At 41.1% G+C, this 20,538-nt stretch overlaps 1 protein-coding gene across 1 annotated transcript in view; it reads right to left on the reverse strand.

The window, feature by feature from the left end:
• The window catches only part of LOC108941231 (cell adhesion molecule 2-like), a 231,552-nt gene extending 211,391 nt beyond the window's left edge, over positions 1 to 20,161 (reverse strand). The window contains exon 1 of the mRNA XM_018763923.2: positions 19,749 to 20,161. Within this exon, the coding sequence (XP_018619439.1) occupies positions 19,749 to 19,809 (61 nt within the window). The 5' untranslated portion in view covers positions 19,810 to 20,161. The remainder of the gene's footprint in view (positions 1 to 19,748) is intronic.
• Positions 20,162 to 20,538: the final 377 nt, after the last annotated feature.

Here is a 20,538-nt window from a genome sequence, read left to right on the forward strand (position 1 = left end):
TACCCATCAATGCCCTGGTACTGCATGGCAGCAGAACAGGTTCAAATTTACCAATATCTTTACATTGTTGAATATCCTAGACGGCAAAATCAAGGCAGGACACAATGTGTGTCATCGTTTCATATCTCCTTTAGGACCTCCTGGTAACGGAAGTCTACTGATTAGTAAACCACACCTGTCACCGAGATTCTGTTGGGCTCAGGGTCATCAGCGCAGCTGTTCAGCCGTTACTCTTACCTGTATAATATTACTCCGGAACCTAGAGCGCATGGCAAGACATAAGGGAGGTGTCATGATTTATTGCAGTTGAAAAGATTTTCTCTTTGTGTCTCCGTTGTCGACTCCACTGTGCTCTATGCTGCTAGCTCTGCGCCAGCTGTCTTTGTGCCCCTTCTCTTCTTTTTATAGGCCTGTTGATCCATCGCTGTCCATTCCAGGAGAAAGCGTTCATAATGTCTGCATCTGTGCTGTTGGCAGTCCACATTAATCCAATGTTTTCCTTTATTGTTGTTATTAATATACTGGTGATTTAGTCAGCAGACCTTTACAGGCATTTCCCTGTGATTTTTTGTTTTTTTTTTTTTCTGGCACAGTTACAAAACTTAAGAAGGAAGCTTAGCACATGAGGAATTATTCAGCATGGTGGGTTTATGGGTTGGAGGATGCTATGTAATTAAGTTCCTGTTCTATGTTGTTAAGGGGGAGGGTTAGGAAAAATGTCATTAGCTTCGCTTTTTAAATGTGACATTTTCTAACGGCCTCTTCCTTACTTTACGGGCTACTTCTGGAGTTCTTTCTGGGTATTTTTACCAAACTGATTAGACCTAGTATGACAGTATGGTGTTGGAGGCACCCTGATTACAATAAGAAGTAACAGTCGGTAATGAAAAGTTGTTGGTGTGTGGCTTAAGCGAGCGCTTGTTTTTTTGTACACATCCTCTTTTCTGTTTTAAGTGATTATAAGGTATGCATTTATGCAGTGCAGTAATTTTTACTAGAGCAATTCAGGGTTAGCACTGTCTTCAAAAGTATTACCACTGCAACAGAGATTTGAGCCTGGATCCTTTGATTGCAACATCACTATGCTAACCACTGTCCAAAATATTTAGTGTAAGTGCACCCGTGCCTCATTATAAAGACACTCATCACATGAATAAGTACCTGTTCTGATACATGGAGGCCATTGAGTGCTATGTAGCCACATTGCTGACCAAACAGCAACTGCCCCTTAGACTCGCCATTCTGTGGAGCTGATTACATTCCTTCTCACTGTCCCAAACTTGTACTTAGGGGGCAGTCTGATAGGCCAAGCTGGCATTACACAGGCTGGAGACCCTCCTCTGGCAAACATTAATGGACAACTTATGCAAGTAATTACTTACGTGCTCATACATAGCTAGTCATGGCATGATATGGTGCTGGATCATCAGCATACAAAAACGAGCAATTTCCTGCTGCTTATGCAAAGCAAGAAATGTTTATTTACAGTTCTCACTATATCAGCCCATAGGATTGTGAATGCTGGCCCAAAATCACAGTTTCGAATAGCTGTAGCTACTATCTTTTTTTATTAGGTCTTCATCAGACCTGATGAACTATTGTCTTGAATGAATATAATAAAAGATCTGCTTGAATTACGTTAATTCACCTAGCTGTCTCCCGTACAACTAGCACCTCCCAGAGGTGATGCCAGCACACCTGAACAGATTTTAGATGAAGTTTAAATAGGAGACAACAACCGCCGGGAAGCTACAGAATCTCATCAGAGAATACATGCCTTTAACCCACACTTCGTGCTGTTTTTAGTGTCAAGAAATAGGTACCGACCCCTGCTTCATTCTCAACCGCAGTTTTGCTGTTCTCAGAAGAATTCCTGTCTGGCTTCGACCCAGTTCATCCATGATCACAGATTACCGGACCCTGATCTTTTAAACCTGGTTGCGACCCTGCTTGTTCCAAGACCACGACCTCGTCAGATCCCAAGTTTCCCGTCACGGCTTCAACCGTCTACAAACCAAGAATAAAATCAATGTATTTCTCTTAATCTTAATCCATTTATCTAACATTATATCAAAGATTTTAACCTTCCATTATATGATCATATCATTTATTCGTATCATTAAAGTCCTGTCAGAAATTATTAACCATATATACAGGAATTAAATTTTTACTGTTGAATATTTTCAAACCATTTGCCCTGGATTGAAAAAGTGGGTCTTTTCAATTTTCACATATTCATGCTCTGTGTCTTCTGAATCCGTGCACCAAGGAGCAATCCAAGAAGTGATCACAGCCTTACCCCCTCCCCCGGCCTTCCATTGCTCCTATTTCTGACTCCGCCTTTCTCGTTGTCTTCAGCACGCCTGCGAGCAAAACGCCTTTACAAGCAATTGGCCACAATGAAGATATCTGATTTGTATGAGCTGGGTGGTAGATTACGAAAAGCACAAGGTCGAATCGGTGAATCAGGCAGCCAGGTTTAATTAATGGAAGGCTGTGCGCATTAATGCTCTGCTCTTCGTCCTCCTTCCTGGCCTGCAACTAAAAGTGTTTTCTCTGTGTTTTATGAAAACATTAATCTCCACCGCATTTAGTCTATTTCTCACTGTCGTCACCACGCTTTTCCATCTCTCCAATTCAATACCTATGTCCAAATTCGGTAACACATATGCTTTGGTTTAGATTTGCAATGTCCCAATACTGTCTGCACATTTTGGTGCTGGTCTATCAATGCTCAAGCAGACCTTTGCATTTCAACAAACTCTTGTTGTAGAGCATTGTGTCCTTATTCCTAAAGTTTACCTTTGGTTTTTTTTAACATTTATCAATAGCACAGGGTCACAACAACATACAGGCATAGATAGTACATCAAGGGATTGCAAGTATGTCCACATACATAAAGCAAGGGCTCAGGGTCAAAAGGTTACAATACATCACAGGTGTAATCATGCAGCTTATTTTAATAATTTCCAGAAAGGAGTCCATACATTGCAGAATTCCAGTCATGGAAATAAATGCCAGTTTTTCCAGTGGAAGAAATTTAAATGTTTCAGTCATCCACACAATTACAAAGAAAACTTCTGGAGTGGACAACAACATTAAAATACAATTTTTTACGATGCATGTAAGAGTAACTATTATATGTACCATAACATTATCAAAAAATAATCTGGGTTCTGGTTTCACAAGAAAATAAAAGGACACTATAAAGAACAAACAAAAAAAGTGTCTGCATCCATATCTTTCCTTCTGTTAGTGTAATGCACTTTTTGTATTGTTTTCTGAGATGTACGTTGCTTTGGAGGAAATGAAGAAATTTAAATGTAAATGTACAAGCGAACAAAACAAAGTATGCCTGTGACTGAAAATAAGTCAACTGGTGACAGATTTCAGCATTACTTCATCAAGACACCCCAGCAATAGAGGCAACTGAACAAATGGTAAGTGTACGTGTTTGAAAACAGAACATGAAGAATTTCAGAAATGAAAAATCTATTCTGGATGTTTTAATATATCATATAAAAAAAATCTAAATAAATAATAAGAACAAACTGTGTACTTAAATGATTTCTTGAAACATTTCATTGTAATTTTTTGTAATTTACATTGTAACTGTAATTTATATTGTAATTAATGTGATTTATGTAAATTTCATTACCTAATAAACTTTTTACCCAAACATTTGGAACAGAATTGCTGCTTTTTTAAAAGTATATTACCAAAGGTTTATGAAAACACACTCAAATGAAAATGTCATAAGTAAATGAAATACTAAATAAAGCAGCAGTACATTTTTTTAATAAATTTTATAAAAATATTCATTTTTATAAAACTATTTTTTTCACTTTTAAGCTTTTGAGTCTTGAAATGAGACATAAAAACCTCAATACTGCAGTATGTTTTTCTTTTTAATGCGGTATTTTTTCAGTAAGAACATGGCCTGTTTAGAAAATTAGATTGTATCATTCTTCTGTTCCATTCTTCAAGCCCATGTGAGAGTAAGGTCTGCCAACCATTCAATGAACCATACATTATTTAATCTGCCTCCACAATGGTCTGTAAGACGCCAAGGTCACCGATTGAGCTCTAAAGAAAAATCACAGGGTCCCTTTCAAAGACAATACTCAGAATGAGAAGAGCGACTAGCAGGCAAACCCACCAGAGAGATGAAAGCTACGCATGGATGGCAAAAAGAATCTTTCACCATAAGCAACACTAACCCTTTCAGTGAGAGCGATGTACCTTGTACCGCACAATTTACTAAGGTGTCTGTAGTATGAGTGTACACTTTATATCCTTGGATATAATCACTAGGCAGCTTCCACTCCTGCAGTACATCGTGCAAGTCCACCTATAACCTAGTTTGGAGCTCGAACAAAAAGGAATTTGTTTGTGCAATTATACCAATCTCTATTGGTTGACATACTTAAGCAAAATTGTTTTTATCCAGAGGGGTGTGGTGGCGCAGTGGGTTGGACCATGGTCCTGGTCTCCAGTGGGTCTGGGGTTTGAGTCCCACTTGGGGTACCTTACAGTGGACTGGCATCCCATCCTGGGTGTGTCCCCTCCCCCTCCGGCCTTACGCCCTGTGTTACCGGGTAGGCTCCGGTTCCCTGCGACCCCATGTGGGACAAGCGGTTCCGAAAATGTGCGTGTGTGTGTGTGCATTTCTGTTTGCTTTGGATTTGGTCTTGAATAATAGCTTACTGGTCAAGTTTCCACTACTTTTGCATATAAAATTAGGAATTTAAAATTATTTAGCAATGGATTTGTCAGTAGACGACATTTTGCCCACATATATTGAATTCAATCTGTCACACCCTGGACCACGCCCTAGCAGAATGCATCTGGCAGGAATTAGGAACAACTATAAAACAAGATACTCCACCTCTCCTGGGTTAAGGAATCACACCAAGACAACCATCCTCACTGTGCTCGCATCCTGATTCTAAACCCAAGCACCTGAACTCTTCATCATTGATCCTGACTCCTCGTTCACACTCCTGACTCTTATGGATTTGACCACCATTTAAATCATCGAAAATAACATCGGACTTGTCCCAAAAACAATGTTTGCACATTGATTGTTTGACCCACATTTATCCCCGACCATGAGTCTTATTTTTGTCCTCCATGCACCAAATAAAGATACCACACTTGGATCCTACCTCTCGCCACCCTGCGTAGTTGTGCGTAACACAACCTCAAAAGAGAAATCAAAAAGATGGCATCGTAAGTATTTCATAATAAATAAATAAATAAATAAAAGAAATCTTACTGCAGATAAAATCTAACAGGAGAGGAAAGAGGCACTGCTCAAAGTGAAAATTACATCTTGCTAGTTAGCTACATTTCATGAGCAAAAATATGCCAGAAGAAGGGAGGCAAATGAAATGATTCATTAAATAACATTTAATGGTTAATTTGTGTTTTATTTATTTAAATCAGGAAAATTTCATCAAAAATCCTGTAACAATCAATTTGTTTAACTGTTATTTCTTTTAAAACAATCGCAAAATCATTATAAATGTTTTTGGTCATATTTTTTAAAATGTCGTTTGTTATAAAAGGTTGTTATTTGAAGACTGATTTACCTTTTAAATTTAATTTCTAGAGCAAATATGTAGAAATGAAGACCTAGTAAGATATAGGATATAGACTTCATATAATTTGTTAACACACATATAATAGACTTACAAAATTTGTTCACACATTTGTGTCAATATATTTTCATTTCTGTTTCATACCATATATAATATAATATAATATATCACGCACAAGTAGTGTGTGACAAGTCATTTGGACAGGCCGATGAGCTTACTTTTCTACTTGCAGTTGCCTCCTACTATTTATTTTCAAATTAATTTAAAAGCAATTAATCAAGGAAAATGTGAAATCTGGCCACTGTGCTGGTGGTGCAAAACAGGTGAAGAGCCATAAAACATACTGTATGCCTATGCAATAATATGTTATTCATTTTTTCCCATATAACAATAAAAAACTGACTTAAATTGAATTCAGAGGAGTTCAGATATTTATCTACTGTGAAATTCAAATAACAAATCCCTTATCTCATCAGCTCTAAATCAAGTTTGGGTCCCAGTGTTACTATTGTTTTAAAAGGCTGCTTTGAAATGAAATGATCACTACAGGGATACTCGGGACTCTATTCCTCCATTTCCCACACGTGTTGTCTACATTCCTCGGGCACTGCATCCTGACAGAGTGGTTCCCTGTGTTTTGCCCTAGGCGGAACATGCACCTCAGCGACCAATCAGAGCACAGAGAATGCGAGGAGCACTTTTGTTTGCTCTCCTCTCTTATAATACGTTTGCAGAACGTGGAGGATGTGGTCCTTTTGGAAATCTCTGGGAAATCTCTATCAGTCATTGTATGCACATGCACACACACACACACACACAAGCAGACACACACCCACCAAGACATTCTCATAACATTGCATCATTCACACCAAACTCAAGAATTTAACTGGCCTTCCTGCTCTAATCTTAATCTATCAATCTTGGGAGCATCAATTAATCTTGCAAATGCCGAATATGAAATCTTTAAGGCTGCTCTGGTTGAGTGCAAAGAACAAGCTCAGAAAAACACATAGCTGTCACTGTACACTTCCATGTGGAAGATTAAAAACAGCATACATCAAACAAATCTACAGTAATATGGTTTTCTCCCATCCCTTTTATACCAAAAATAATCTAATCATAATCCGGATATTCAAATATTAATTCAAATTGTCCCAGTCGAGTCAGTGAAATCACTGGTAGTCACACTTCCGGACTTTAACTTTCCCTGCGATGTAGTCATTAGCCTCAGAGTTATATTTTTGTCACTTTCATGCAAGCTTCTGCTCAGACAACTGCCCGTCTAAGAGATAAGGCGGCCCCTATTAAAATACATATCTCTGAGAAGCTCCGAGGTCTATTAATGGGCATTGCAGTCCAGCTGTCGCAAACTGTCCACCAAGAAACAGCCTTAGATTTCCCACAGTGCTGGCATATGCAACTGCACATTTTTTAAAAGCGTACAGAAACAGGACAGACCCTTGTTTTGATTTCTAAACATCTATTTGCGACCACATAAACTGATGACCAAATATTTCTTTCAGTTCAGGTGAGCTGTGACGAACAGGTACTCTGCCAAGTCAGCAAAAGGGCCTGTGAAGTGGAGATGCTGAGCCTTGGCTTGTGTCACTGTCGCTATCAGGAGTCCTTACTAACAAAGGTAAGTGGTTTCAAATGTGTGGGATAAGAAACTGGCAGGAAGGTTGTTGGAAGAAGCACTTTGCTTCCTTCACAAGCCACACACTGTTGAAAGGGAACAGCATTCCCAGCTGCACATAGTTTCAGGACCACCTAGGTATTCGGTAAAAATAGCCCTGAAATACTGAGAAATGCAAGGGAGCCTAATAGATTTCTTTATTTTCTGAATTGTATGTCATACAATCTGTAAATCTTTCTCATGATGTTTTCAGAGACCAGCAAATACTCTTTCAGTGCCACAAGCGTCAAGGTTCTGGTACAATGTAGCGGGTTTCAATGACATTTTAACTTAGATTTTTGCTGTATATACGTTGAGCATTCACAGACATAAAATATTTTTCCTTCAGGTTGACATTGCTCGCAATTATGACCTTCGGACCAACGTAAAACACGATCGAAATTCAATCCCACGCTCTGAATTCAGGCCGAGCTCTCAGAATTTTTATTCTGAAATTTAATTACGACGACACGGCGGCAATCTGCAATCCAAACCCAAATAAATTGAAAACAAACAAATACACGGGAAACATTAAACAAAAGTAAATAGCAGGTGAAGATGACACGCTGAATTATGAATACAAATTGCAGTAGGTGTTTATGCAGAATGAATTAAAGAAACAATGTAGGGCCCATTTCCTACAGATAATGAAAAGCATACAAAAATAGCAGGATCTAAAGACTTGATTTTGCCTAGTTTAATATTAACACTGAATGGATCTCATTTTATACTCTTATTTTCACCAGTGAAAAGGGCCATTAAAACAGCTAAGTCATTAATTCATTTCAGTAATACAAGGAATTCAAGAAATACCAGGGAGGGCACTTTATGAAACCATGTAGCATGGGAAAGAGCATTAGGAAAAACCAGACAGGAACCAGTGTCTAGTTAAAGTATCTCCAAAACAATTTCCATGACCATATAAAGGAAATAACTATTGTGTAAATTATCACAGCTTAAATTTTAATTACAAAATACACTTTCCAAACATAACTGTCTAATGCTCTTGAATTGTTATCAAATTAAAATACATCAGTGAATTGAAAAGCTGTCTTAAACAAGGTAAAGACCTTGCTTTGGTACAAGACGACAGTACCAGCTTTGTGCCACATCATTCAGATTTTAAAGTTTTTCACAGTTGTTCTCTAATGTTTTCAAATTGTTCCTCGTTTAATTAAAGCAGTCTATAATTTACAGAGCAGAAAAGTACACGCTCGCCTTTGGAAGGGAATTTCTCACTTTGAAATGACTAACCTCCTCTATTCCCTCGTGACTTTCTCATAATGGACTTGTAATGTGCCAGCGCATGGCAGATGGCGGTGAGGTTCTCGTGTCTCTTGTTTGCCCCTGATACCGTGGCAGAGTCGAGGAAGTTATTGAAGGCATATCACGTAGAAGCAGGCTTGGCTTGGGGTCACGGTCCAATCCTTTCTCACCACCAAAGTGGTCCTTCCTTGGACCTCCCGTGCGCTACAGCTCACATGCAGATGGCCTTCAAACTCCAGAGGGAGCTGCTGTACTGACAGCCGGGTTTTACCACGGGAAAGGTGAAAGCACTCAGGTGTAAGATGTGGAACATGCCAATTTTCTCACTATCCTGTCTCAAGTTTAAATGGCAACAACGGAAAAGACGACTGTAAAACAAGCTAGTAAGACACTAGTAAGAGACTAGACTAATCAGCAGACTTTTTTCTTTTTTCATCTTTGTTTTATATGTGCCTTGTGCTTTTTTCCTTGAAGGAAATGTTATACTCACAAACGGACAACCAACTAAACAAATACATTTTGAAAAATTCATTGCTGGCAGCTCACTTCAAGACAGAAAAAATAAACCACGTCAAAGTTTCAGCCTTAATTTGACAATGACATGGCAATGGTGAATCAGAGTGGTTGTTATAGTGGGTCTTTAAATCCCATTGACATATTTTTGCAGAACAAATTCAGGTGTTGATGACATGTATGATAAAATGGTTGAGTTCTTGCACTAACATACTAATGCCATTCTAATGTCACTAAAATGAAAGTGCCAGCATGTCCTCAACCACATCAAATTTTTTTTTCCTTCATTATACACCTGCCACATTTTCTCTGTGGAACATATTCAAGAAAAAAATTTTTAAAAAATGTATCATTTTTGCAACTGTAGCATTCACTTCACCTCTCGTGACATGTGCTAGAAGCAAATTATTATATCACGTAAAAAAGACAACAGATAAAATACAGTATGCAGAAATTGTTATGGGACTTGGGTTATTAATTTTTCAATGAAGTACACACAGTACGGTATTTGCACACTTTCTGTCTTCTCCAGAGGTTCCAGCACATATTGCGGTAATATTTTTTTCAGTGGTGTTGGTGAGTTCATGCTATTTCTCTAGGTAAAATTTTAAATGAAAATTACAAAAAGACAAAAGAAAAAAAATCCATCCCTGAAGAAAAAAGTTGATGTGAAAGCTTAAAAGGTTGATGGTATAACTTTTTCAATATTTCTCCCACCATAACTGAAACAATGGTTATATTGATTAGATAAAGTCTGTGATTTTATTATACACAGCTCTTTATTGTTATTCTTTATTTAGCTGACATCATCGTTCAAGGTCTATGTTAAAATAAGTGACAAACAATATTTTTCTCATTTATACAACAAAGTATCTGTCACATTTTTATTGCTTTGACTTTGATATGTCTCACTGTGGTTGACACTATTTGACCCTATTATATACATAAAAGTACTTGTTCTACCTCTAAACCACAGTTTTTATCCTTGATTTTCTTTTTCCTTCTCTTTCTGTGAACTGAAAACATGAGAAGCTAATTTATGAGTCTAGTTCCCTTGAGGTATGTGTTCTTATTAATTGGCTATGTCACATAAACATTTATCAGTTTGGTTATTATCATCTTTTCTCTTGAGCAGTATACTTTCTTTCATTAAAGAAGTCTTAAATTGCTAAAGAACTTTAATTGCACATATATCTGGAGTATCCCCATGAGACTACTGCAAATCAGCATTCAGTGTATTGCCAGGTAATTTCCTTCAGTGATGGAAGACAGGAGAATAGTAGCCTCATTTGACAAAGACTACTAAGATGATCGTGATTAGGAAAGACAAAACAGTCATGAACGATGACCCGAAAAATGCAGAACATCCAGGCTTTCTTACATTATGGCCTGAACAATCACCACACAGGTGACTGAAATTGAAGAAGAGTTATTTCTTTTGCATCAATTCATCATTTAGACTACCTGTGTTTGTAGCTCCATTAATGTGAATTATACTCTGTCAGTTCAGAGTTTCTTTGTTCTTGTCATGTTCTTGTGTATCTTCTGGGTTCTCAGGTTTCCACTCACTGTCCAATGATATGTGTTTCAAGTAAAGTGGTATGTCTGAATTTCCCATACTGTGTGGTTGTATGAGTGAGTATGTGTGGTTGGTCTGCAGTTATCCTGGACCACCACCTTCTATAAATAGTTTTTGAAAATGGATGGATGGATGGATGGATGGATGGTTCCACTAAGGAGACTGATTCACTATCACCAAAAGGACAAAACTGAAAACTAGGGACAGTAGATCCATGTAAGATGTCATGACCTTTCCCTTCATATTCACACATGCAATAATTATAACATATATGCCTGGTTGCTTTCCTTCTCTATGTCTTTGAAGGGGACAACTGGTAATCTAAATTGTAAAGCTGCAGATTTCAGAGTTATCCCTGCCGTTGTTGAACTTCAACAGCACCGCCATTCCAAAACGGTCACCACTGTGCTATAAATAATCAGAGTTTCTGAAAAATCACCACAGATTTGTCTCCTTTCAGCAGCTCCTGAAGCCGCCTGTGCAGTCACCATTAAAAAAGCAACAGTTTTAATTTTTGTTTATGGAAAGTCAAAAAACTGTAAGCACTGAGTAGTGCAACAAAAGAACAAATGCACTAGCTTGCTGGCTTATCCAGCATCTTTCTCCAGCCCACCGAGAATAGAAGATGCGTAGTGAAAGCTCATTGTTGACCATTTACCACTATGGTAAGAATGATTTCTCAGGGAAAAGCTGGAGCTGTAACATATAGGTTGCCTAAGGGGCCCTGCAGCAGTAGCCTTGAGCAAGGCACTTAACCTGAATTGCCCCAGTGAAATTGTAGCTGCTTTGGAAAAGCACATCAGCTACACAACAAAATAATACGTGAAAGCACATCCCCACAGCTGAATCTCAGGATAGTCCCTTTAGACAGTTGTTCATATTTTGCTTAACTTGGTTTATAAAGAGTTGAAAAGATTTTAGTGACAGATTTTCAACCCACAGGTATGCATGTTTGTATATTTCAGAGGCGCTGACTCACATCAGCTAATACTGCTGTTTTGACCGATATCCCCTCACATAACAGAAAATGTATTACCCAGAATAAAGCAGAAATTTTCTTTTAAAATCTAAAGTAAAAGAAAAAACAGCATTAGTTTGGCTAGACCTCAAAAATGACTGCAGTCTCACAGGCCCACAACAGTTCCTTTGAAAAATCATTATACATCCACTCTTATTAAAGTCCTAACATCACAGACTTTTTCTTCTCCCTTTATCTGTTAAGCTTTTCTTTTGTTGGATTTTCCTTTTCACGGCGAGTTTGAAATCCCCTCACAAAACTGAAAATAGTGTCTCATGTAAAGAAACGGAACAAAGCCGAGCTCCGTGACAAGTGTTTTCACCAGTTTATTTACTCGTACTGCTTTGGGTGTCCACTGAGGGTGCATGTTTAAAGATACCAACTGTGGTACCACACCAGTTCACGGGTGGTTTACTAAATACAGACGTGATTTGTGATTCTAAAGATCTCAACTTAGGGCAAAGAAGTACAACAAAATCCGAAGTTACTCTAATTCATACCTTTGGTCTACAGAGCAAAATAATGTAGCGTTAGTGACCCGGTGTAAGTAGTGTATATAGCAGTGTAAGATACCTTGGTGAATAAGGTGTGTGGGCTGGTAACACTACACAGAGTTCAGTGGAAGTCACTTTGGGGAAAAGCGTCTGCTAAATGAATAAATGTAAATGTAAAATGATTTCATTAAGCAGACCTCAATATGATCTCTCTCTGGGAACCTTCCTGAGAAGGTGTTCAAAGGGGAGACAGGATGTGTTGATGTGCCTGGGGAACAGCAAAGGCTGCTGTGTCTCATTCACAACCCGGCTCCAGCTGATGTGGCAGTAAATTAAGTTAGAGGCCATACGTTGTTGTTTGTACACTGTTCACACTGTGTGGAGGCACCTGGCCAATACAGACGACCCAGATCACATTCGGAGCTGGCTGGATAACACAGCCCCCTTCTGAGTGCTGGGGAAGCCCTCGGAAAGTCCTCTAAGGACCAGCGAGGCTGACACAGTGGGGGAGCGAGTGAGGAGCGCGGATCATCCGCAGAATTTCCTGGGTAAATTAATGCAAAACAAAAGCGTGTCATACTCAGCAGAACTGGCACGTAATCTGCTCCTCCATTTCTCACTTGTCTCGGCGTATTTGCCCTGCCGCCCGAGCTCTTGCTAAAGGCAGCACGGGTGGGCAGCAACCCTTCTGGAATGAGCTTCCCCCCCCCCACGGGCACCCCCTCACTGCGGGCCATCTTTACTGGATTATTTGCGTGCAGCAGTACAAAAGCCGAAACGCCGGGGCCGCCGTTCAGCGGCTTAGAGTCATTTTGCAGGGATAAGCTTCATTCCTGCAGGGGGGGACACACTTCCTCGGTTTCTGGACCATAGCTTCCTTCCGCTGCTTAGCCTTGGTCTTCGCCCCTAGCCACATTGACACCAAGGTCCCACACAACTTCACCACAACACAAGCCCAGCGATGCCTTGGCCTTGAGTCAGCTTCCGTACCTCTGCGTCACAAATGCCACTTGTGATTCTGTAGTGACACCGGTTACTAAGAAGGAGGGGTGTTGCTGGGTGAATATCAGAGCAGAGCGGGAACAGCCATTCATCTCTGGACTGTCTAAAAACCAACCTCAGAACTGCCCCAATCCAGATGTTCACTGTCAGCAGTAATGACAGGGCATCAGCCTCACACCGCAGCACAAAGGATCCGGAGCACGGACCAGCTTCTGCGGCTATCAGTATGGATGGGACACGTGTGTTCTAGAAGACCCCAGAGCCAAAGCCACGTACATACTCGTCCAGCCCACCTGCCACCTCATTCAAAAAACCGTAAGTGAGCCACGCAGCTCAGTGATTCCGCACACCTCCCAACTCGCTCTTGAGATATTTTACGCAGCAAAAGTGGCTCCTTCTGTTATACTTTAAAAATCCCCCTGTACTTTGCTTGTTGACATTGTTTGACTCTTAGCAGAGCAATTTTTGAAGAACAATGGGCTTATACTCCCAAACCGATGACGTAAATGAAGGCTTGTTGAGGCAATCCATCTTATAATCAATATCGCATGTCCTTTCATGAAAAAAACACTCAGAACTCATTGTGACGGTCTCAGGAAGAGGGGCTGCGGACCTTCCCTGACAATGTATCATCCACACCAGCAATTTATCCACCACGGAACAGAAACATACAGCCATGATTTATAGTGAGTTATTCATGGAGTCTGCAGTGAAAAGGGAAGAGAAAAGAAGATATTGTGAAAATTGAGCATACAAGTCAGTTTGGAATTACAAAAATTTATGACTAGCAAAACAATAAATTATAGCTTCTTATGGGGTATCTGCTGTCTGCTGAATCCGAAACATGGGCCAAAAATGAGAATCTGACAAACTTTTCAAGAGAAGGACATTATGGCAGGCTTTACAGGAGGGCCAGTAGCACCGCACTTAAGAATGTAGGTTGGAAACCTGCAGGTTGCCAGTTCCAGATTCATTGACATCTACTGCTGTATAGCCCCTGAGCAAAGAATTTATTGTGAATTTCTCCAGAAAAATACCAGGATGTATAAACATATAAAATATTATTTCTTTCAATGGATATAAACATCAGTCTTGCAGCAAAATAATAATGTCAAGGTTTTGTTTTGAGGACCCCAGTGGTAAATCGCTGAGGTGCTGCAGCTGCCGCCTGTTAAGAACATCAAGGCACAGCATGGTTTTACTGATGCATTCTGGGACTCTGGCATTCGCACAGTCCTACAAGACATTTGTAGAGCTTCCATTGGCTCTAATGGTTTCATCTAATGCCAGGGGGGACAGTCAATATGCTACTTCAAGCCAGGCATCATTTCCTAGACTGTTATGTGAAGTGATGTTTGAGAGATGCTATTAATTAACCTTGAGGGGTCATCAGAATAGCTGTAGGGAGGAGACGATGACAACGAGAAGCAGAAATTCATCTGTTTTCAAGAATCATAAAATGATGAAGCAACTTTGGTACCACATTTCACTATATTTATCAAACATGTTTTTTTTCTATCTATTTGTGTTTAATTGTATTTTTTCCAGTTTTCTGTTTTCAATTTTTTTTTTTTGTTCTGAGGCAATCCAGATGTTAGTTTGCAGTTAAAAAAAGACCCAAAAAGATATGGGACCAAATTAATTCAATTCATTTCCACTGTTTTTCAGCTCGTGTCTGATGTTCCCAAGTGTTAGTGTTCCATCATAAGACGACAAAGATTTCATATGTTTATGAGATAAAGCTATGAACTATTTCTAGTTTATAGGAATTAATGTTCTGAGTTTCATTCATATTAAATTGGTTCTAATATTAATGTTGCCCGAAGTTAAAAATCTGAAAAGTCTGTCAAAATATTTTTTAGAGCTCATTCAGAAAGTATTCAGACCCTTTCACTTTTTTTTCATATTTTTCATGTTGCAGCCTTGTCCTAAAATTGTTTTAATTAATTTTTCCCTCATTAATCTATATTCAGTACCCCACAGTGGCAAAGCAAAAACAGCATTTTAAAAATTTTTGCAAATGTATTAGAAATAAAAAACTGAAATATCACATTGACGTAAGTATTCAGACCCTTTGCTATGACACTTGAAATTTAGCTCAGGTGTATCCTATTTCTATTAATCATTTCTGAGATATTACTACACCTTGCATGGAGTCCAACTGTGGTAAATTCAATTGACTGTACATAATTTGGAAAGGAACACACCTGCCTATATAAGGTCCCACAGTTGACAATGTGTATCAGAGCAAAAGCCAAGCCATGAGATCAAAGGAATGGCCTGCAGAGTTTAGAGACTGAACTGTGTTAAGGAACAGATCTGGGAAAGGCTACAGAATTTTTTGCAGCACTGAAGGTTCCCAAAAGCACAGAGGCCTTAATAATTCTTAAATGGAAGAAGTTTAGAACAACCACAACTCTTCCTAGAGCTGATTGTCTGGCCAAACTGAGCAATCAAGAAAGGCCTTGGTAAGACAGGTGATCAAGAACCCGATGGTCACATTGGCTGAGCTCCAGAGATCCTGTGTCGAGATGGGAGAAACTTCCAGAAGGACAAGCATCACTGCAACACTCTACCAATCTGGGATTTATGGCTAAGTGGCAAGATGAAACCCTCTCCTCAGTAAAATACATATGAAAATCAGCTTGGAGTTTACAAAAAGGCACCTAAAGGACTCTCAGACAGTGAGATGGTCTGATGAAACTAAGATGGAACTATTTAGCCACATTTCTAAGCATCCTGTGTGGAGGAAAACAGGCAGTGCTCAATACCTGTGCAGTACCATCCCAGCAGTGAAGCATGGTGGTGGCAGCATCATGCTGTGAAGTTCTTTTAAAGCAGCAGAGACTGGGAGGCTAGTCAGAGTCAAATGAAGGCTGAATGGAGCAAAGACATCCTTAATGAAAACCTGCTCTAGTGCACCCTGGACCTCAGACTGGGCTGAAGGTTTACCTTCCAACAGGACAATGACCCTAAGAACCAATCAAAGGCAACACAGGAGCGGCTTAGAGACGACTCTGTGAACATCCTTGAGCGGCTCAGCTAGCCCGAACTTCAACCCTATCAAACATCTCTGGATATTCTCTTTAATTTCTGACCTGAAAATAGCTATCCACCAACAGTCCACATCCAAACTGACAGAGCTCGAGAGGATCTACAGAGAAGAATGGCAGAAAATTCCTAAATCCAGGTGTGCAAACTTTGTCACGTCATAGTCAAGAAGACTCGAGGATGTAATCGCTCCCAAAGGTACTTCAACGAAGCACAAAGTATAAGGTATGAATACTTATGTCAATGTGATATTTCAGTTTTTTATTTTTAATAAATTTGCAAAAATTTTTAAAATCCCATTTGCACTTTGACATTATGGGGTATTTAGTATAGACTGATACGGGAAAAAATTAAACGATTTTAGCATAAGGCTGCTACTGTCACATGGAGACAGAGGCGCAGGGGCGGCTGGACCCAAGTGAGGAAATGATCGTCAGGAACTAAGGCATCAGGCAAGTTCTCGGTGTCGGGGACGGGTGAAGAGTCAGTCAATCAGCAGTGAGAATGAGAGCGAGGATCCATGAACGTGGTCAGGGGACGAAGCGAAGGGTCAGAAGCCGGGGAACAGAGACAGGAAGCAAGGAATGAGGAAGAACAGGACAGCGCAGAAGGAACGGTTGACTCAGCGAGTTTCCGCAAGGGAATGGGAGCTGAGGAGAGTCTTTTAAGGGTGCACGTACTGATTGGTGTCAGGTGCTGTCGATGCGAGCGTGAACGTGACAGCAACATAAAAAATGCATAAAAAGTGAAGGGATCTGAATACTTTCTGAATGCACTGTAAATCATGGAACATCTCTGTTATTAAGCTTTTACTGATTACGATGTATTGATAAAAGTGACGCGAGATTTAGGAATAAATTAAGTAACAAGTGGACTTCAGATCCCAGCTGTGCTCAGAACTTGAGGACCCAGTGTATACTCACAATAATGACCAAACTGTCATGAACCCCACTGTCCTCCAAGACAGCCAGCAGACAGCTGGCAACATCAGGTGCCGCCCACCACACCTGCACCCAATTCAGTAATTAGGGAGCTAGAAGTACACAACCTGAAAACAATCCATGTGGCATCTTGCAGTTTCACTCGCTCAGTCCTGCAAAAGTACCTTAACTCTCAAGTCAGCTCTCAAGAGCATCCTGTAACCTCCTCCTCGCCACTTTGTTTCACCAGCATCTGCAGCTTGCACCTCATAAATAAACATCTGGACTTGGCTCAGCTTGCCTGTGTGTGTCTGTGCTGTTAAATGCACCTAGAAGGATAATGTGGGCAAATGTCCACCCCAAAGGTGTAAGCAAGCCGAGTGTGTCCATCCCTGATATTTGTGTATAACTATATAAAGTATGATTGCTAATATTTCTGCACTCCCCAGTACCTGGCTACTTGTTACGCCCCTGCTCACAGTAATTGAATTTCAATGGACTATTTTGTTTGTAATGTGGAAAGGGAAGGATATAAGAAAATTTTAAAATATCATAAGCATGACTTTTAGGTAATGTGTTTGTGAATCGAGCAGTAAGCAGATGTACTTCAGGTCAGGAGTGTTTCATCAGCGTGTGGAAGAGAGGCTGATGAAGAGCTCAGACACTGCAGCATGCACACACACACACAACTCACAGTCACCATCAAAGATAAAAATTATCAGTTAATGCTGAGGCAGAAGACAGAAGACTTGTATTATACCTATCATGGATATAGACAGCAAACAATCTCAAAATAAGAACACACACAATATGGTACATATAAGGGTATATACAGTATGTTGAGGGTATATATACGTAAATTGGCAAGAATGTGCTCTTATTTTCCAGATTTTTTGCTGTCTGGACTCTCTGCGCGTTAAACTGAGTTTGATGCGGTGTGATAAAAACTGCAAATTAGCGACCTCCAGCATCCAGGCAAAAACACGCGGAACTGGCCATCTCCTTCAAGGAGCAGATCCTGAGATGATCGCTTTGGGGACAAGTCCAGAGAAGCTGAGGGTCGCCGGAAGGAGCGCGGCGGGCGGTGGCCGCGGGTCCGTCCCGCCATGTGCACGGAGACCCGCAAGGAGACAGGACGGGGGAGAGGGGTGGGAAGCACATCACGTGTGCTGTCTTAAATCTTTGGAGAAAAGGTGTGTGAAGGGCCATGATTATGTTCGCCATGGGTGTTTATGAAGAGCTGAGCGAGGACCCCTTGTTGTGCGCTCTGACGTGTTCCCATCACACACACTTTACGCGCTGATCTGTGCGCTTTTGCGCTCCGTGGAAGCCTCATCGTTTCGCCTCGTTCGCCCCTCACTTGCAGCATCACGCTCGTCTTCTCAGCAGGATCTCTTGCGTATTCTCGCAACGTGCTGCCCATCACTAAAAAGACACTCAGACCACCTTAAGCCTGCAAGTGCGATCATCATGTGCGTACGTGTGCGCGCATCGCGCGGTGCGAGAGCCACAGGTCACCTCACTTGTACATTAAAGCAGTAAATATGTTTTCTGGCCATAGTAAAGAAATCTTATACTACTACGACCCCAAGATGCCAGCTGCTGCAAACACCACGTCCAGAAAAAGAGGAGTGCACATCGGACATCTCCTACATAACCATGCAAAATCAATGAATGAACAAGTAAAACGTGCAGTGTTTATCGTAAGGGTGGATTAGGCGCGTCGCCTTTTTGGAAAACCAGCCTGTGAAATGATATTCCAGATGAGCATGAGCTTTTCTTGCAGTTCAACACAAAGCTGATAAGCTGCAACAACGCACCGCGGGTGACTGTTCGCGCGCATCATCATGTCTTTCACATTTCACTGACGGGTGGATTTCGCATTGGGCTGAGCGGAGTCTGCACAGTCATGTTCAGTGAGCGCGCACTGCGTGGCGATCCCTCGAACCCGTGTGCATAGTCAGCATGGACGGGCAGAGCTCCCTAAACACGGCGACTCGTCGGAGAGCGAAATGACATGTTTTAATAGCTCTTCACACCCTGGGCGACGCGTGGAAACATGACTCATGTTCTCTGACTGGAGAGGAGATGCGTGTCAGCGCTCCTATCTTTCCACATCATGTATGTCGGCTCAAGTGCTGGGCTCTGCCCGCAGACAGCAGCCGCGTTATTTTGTGCGTTTTAAAAAATTGTGTTTCTCTACATCGCAGCCGAGATTTCAGTTACGAGGCAGAAGCACAAGGTCATTGTTAATCCCCTGCGTTTCAAATAACTACAGCAAAAACTTTGAAATGGTATTACATATCACGGGAACGGTTCCCAAGGAGGCTTTCTGCCAGTAAGTGAGTAAAAATGAAAAGAAAAAAAAAAATCATACAAACACACACAGAGAGAGAGAGAGAGAAGGAACAATCGGACCCCGGGGGCGCACGCTACCCTATCTGGGAACACAAACTTAGTGGTCTATGGAAATAAAAGTGCCAGGGCAGCAGCCGAGGAGCCCTGGGAGATGTGCCCCCCCCCCCCCCCCTCCCACTTCACCCCACCGCTGGCAAAGCATCAACTTCTGTCTCTATCCCTGGTGCTGGAAAAAGTGGCAATAACTCCAAACACTGAACCGCCTTTACCTTTTAAAAGGATCCCCCAAACGCTGTAGAGGATGAAGAGGAGATGCTGCTTGGGAATCATCCTTCTCGCTTCCTTCAGCTCCTCTCGCTTCTCCTTCTGCTCCTTCTGCTCCTTCCTCCTGCGCGCAAAAGGCTCTATCCAGGTGAGGGGTTCGCTTTCTGCCACGGGGGTAATTATACGGGCTGCTCTGGGATCCCTGCGCGCCCGTCGGGTCCGGCCGCTGTGCGGATGTCCGAGCCCGGTGCTGCTGCGATGATGCTGCGATGATGCTGCGACGCCGCTGTGCTGGAGAGATGATGAGAGATGCTGCTGTAAGAGTGGCGCTCCAGCCTCCTGCGCCTCTGAGGAGCTGCAGTAAACAGAGACCCGCCTACACCGCCCGACAGATGGAGACTATTCACCTACAGCCCTAGCCTACAGTTTGTGTGTGTGTGTGTGTGCGCGCGCGCGTGTCCGCGTGCGCGCGTGCGTGTGTGCGTGCATGTATGTGTGTGTTTTACTTCGTATTCTTAATTTCCAGGACCTCCTGGGCTGAAATATGCAGTAAAGTAGCGGAGTCTCTGTATGTTTCTGAGAGAAGTGCCCAGGATGTTTTGTTAAGTGACCGTTCATAAATTATTATTGTCAAATATTCATTTATATGCACCATGTAATAATAATAATAATAATAATAATAATAATAAGAAGAAGAAGAAGAAGAAGAAGAAGAAGAAGAAGAAGAAGAACTTATCTAAGGCATCTTACAATGTTAGGTAATCAACTTTACCCTGATTTACATATTTCTGGGTA

The sequence above is a fragment of the Scleropages formosus genome, chromosome 10 (genome assembly GCF_900964775.1).
Source record: "Scleropages formosus chromosome 10, fSclFor1.1, whole genome shotgun sequence".
Lineage (NCBI taxonomy): Eukaryota > Metazoa > Chordata > Actinopteri > Osteoglossiformes > Osteoglossidae > Scleropages > Scleropages formosus.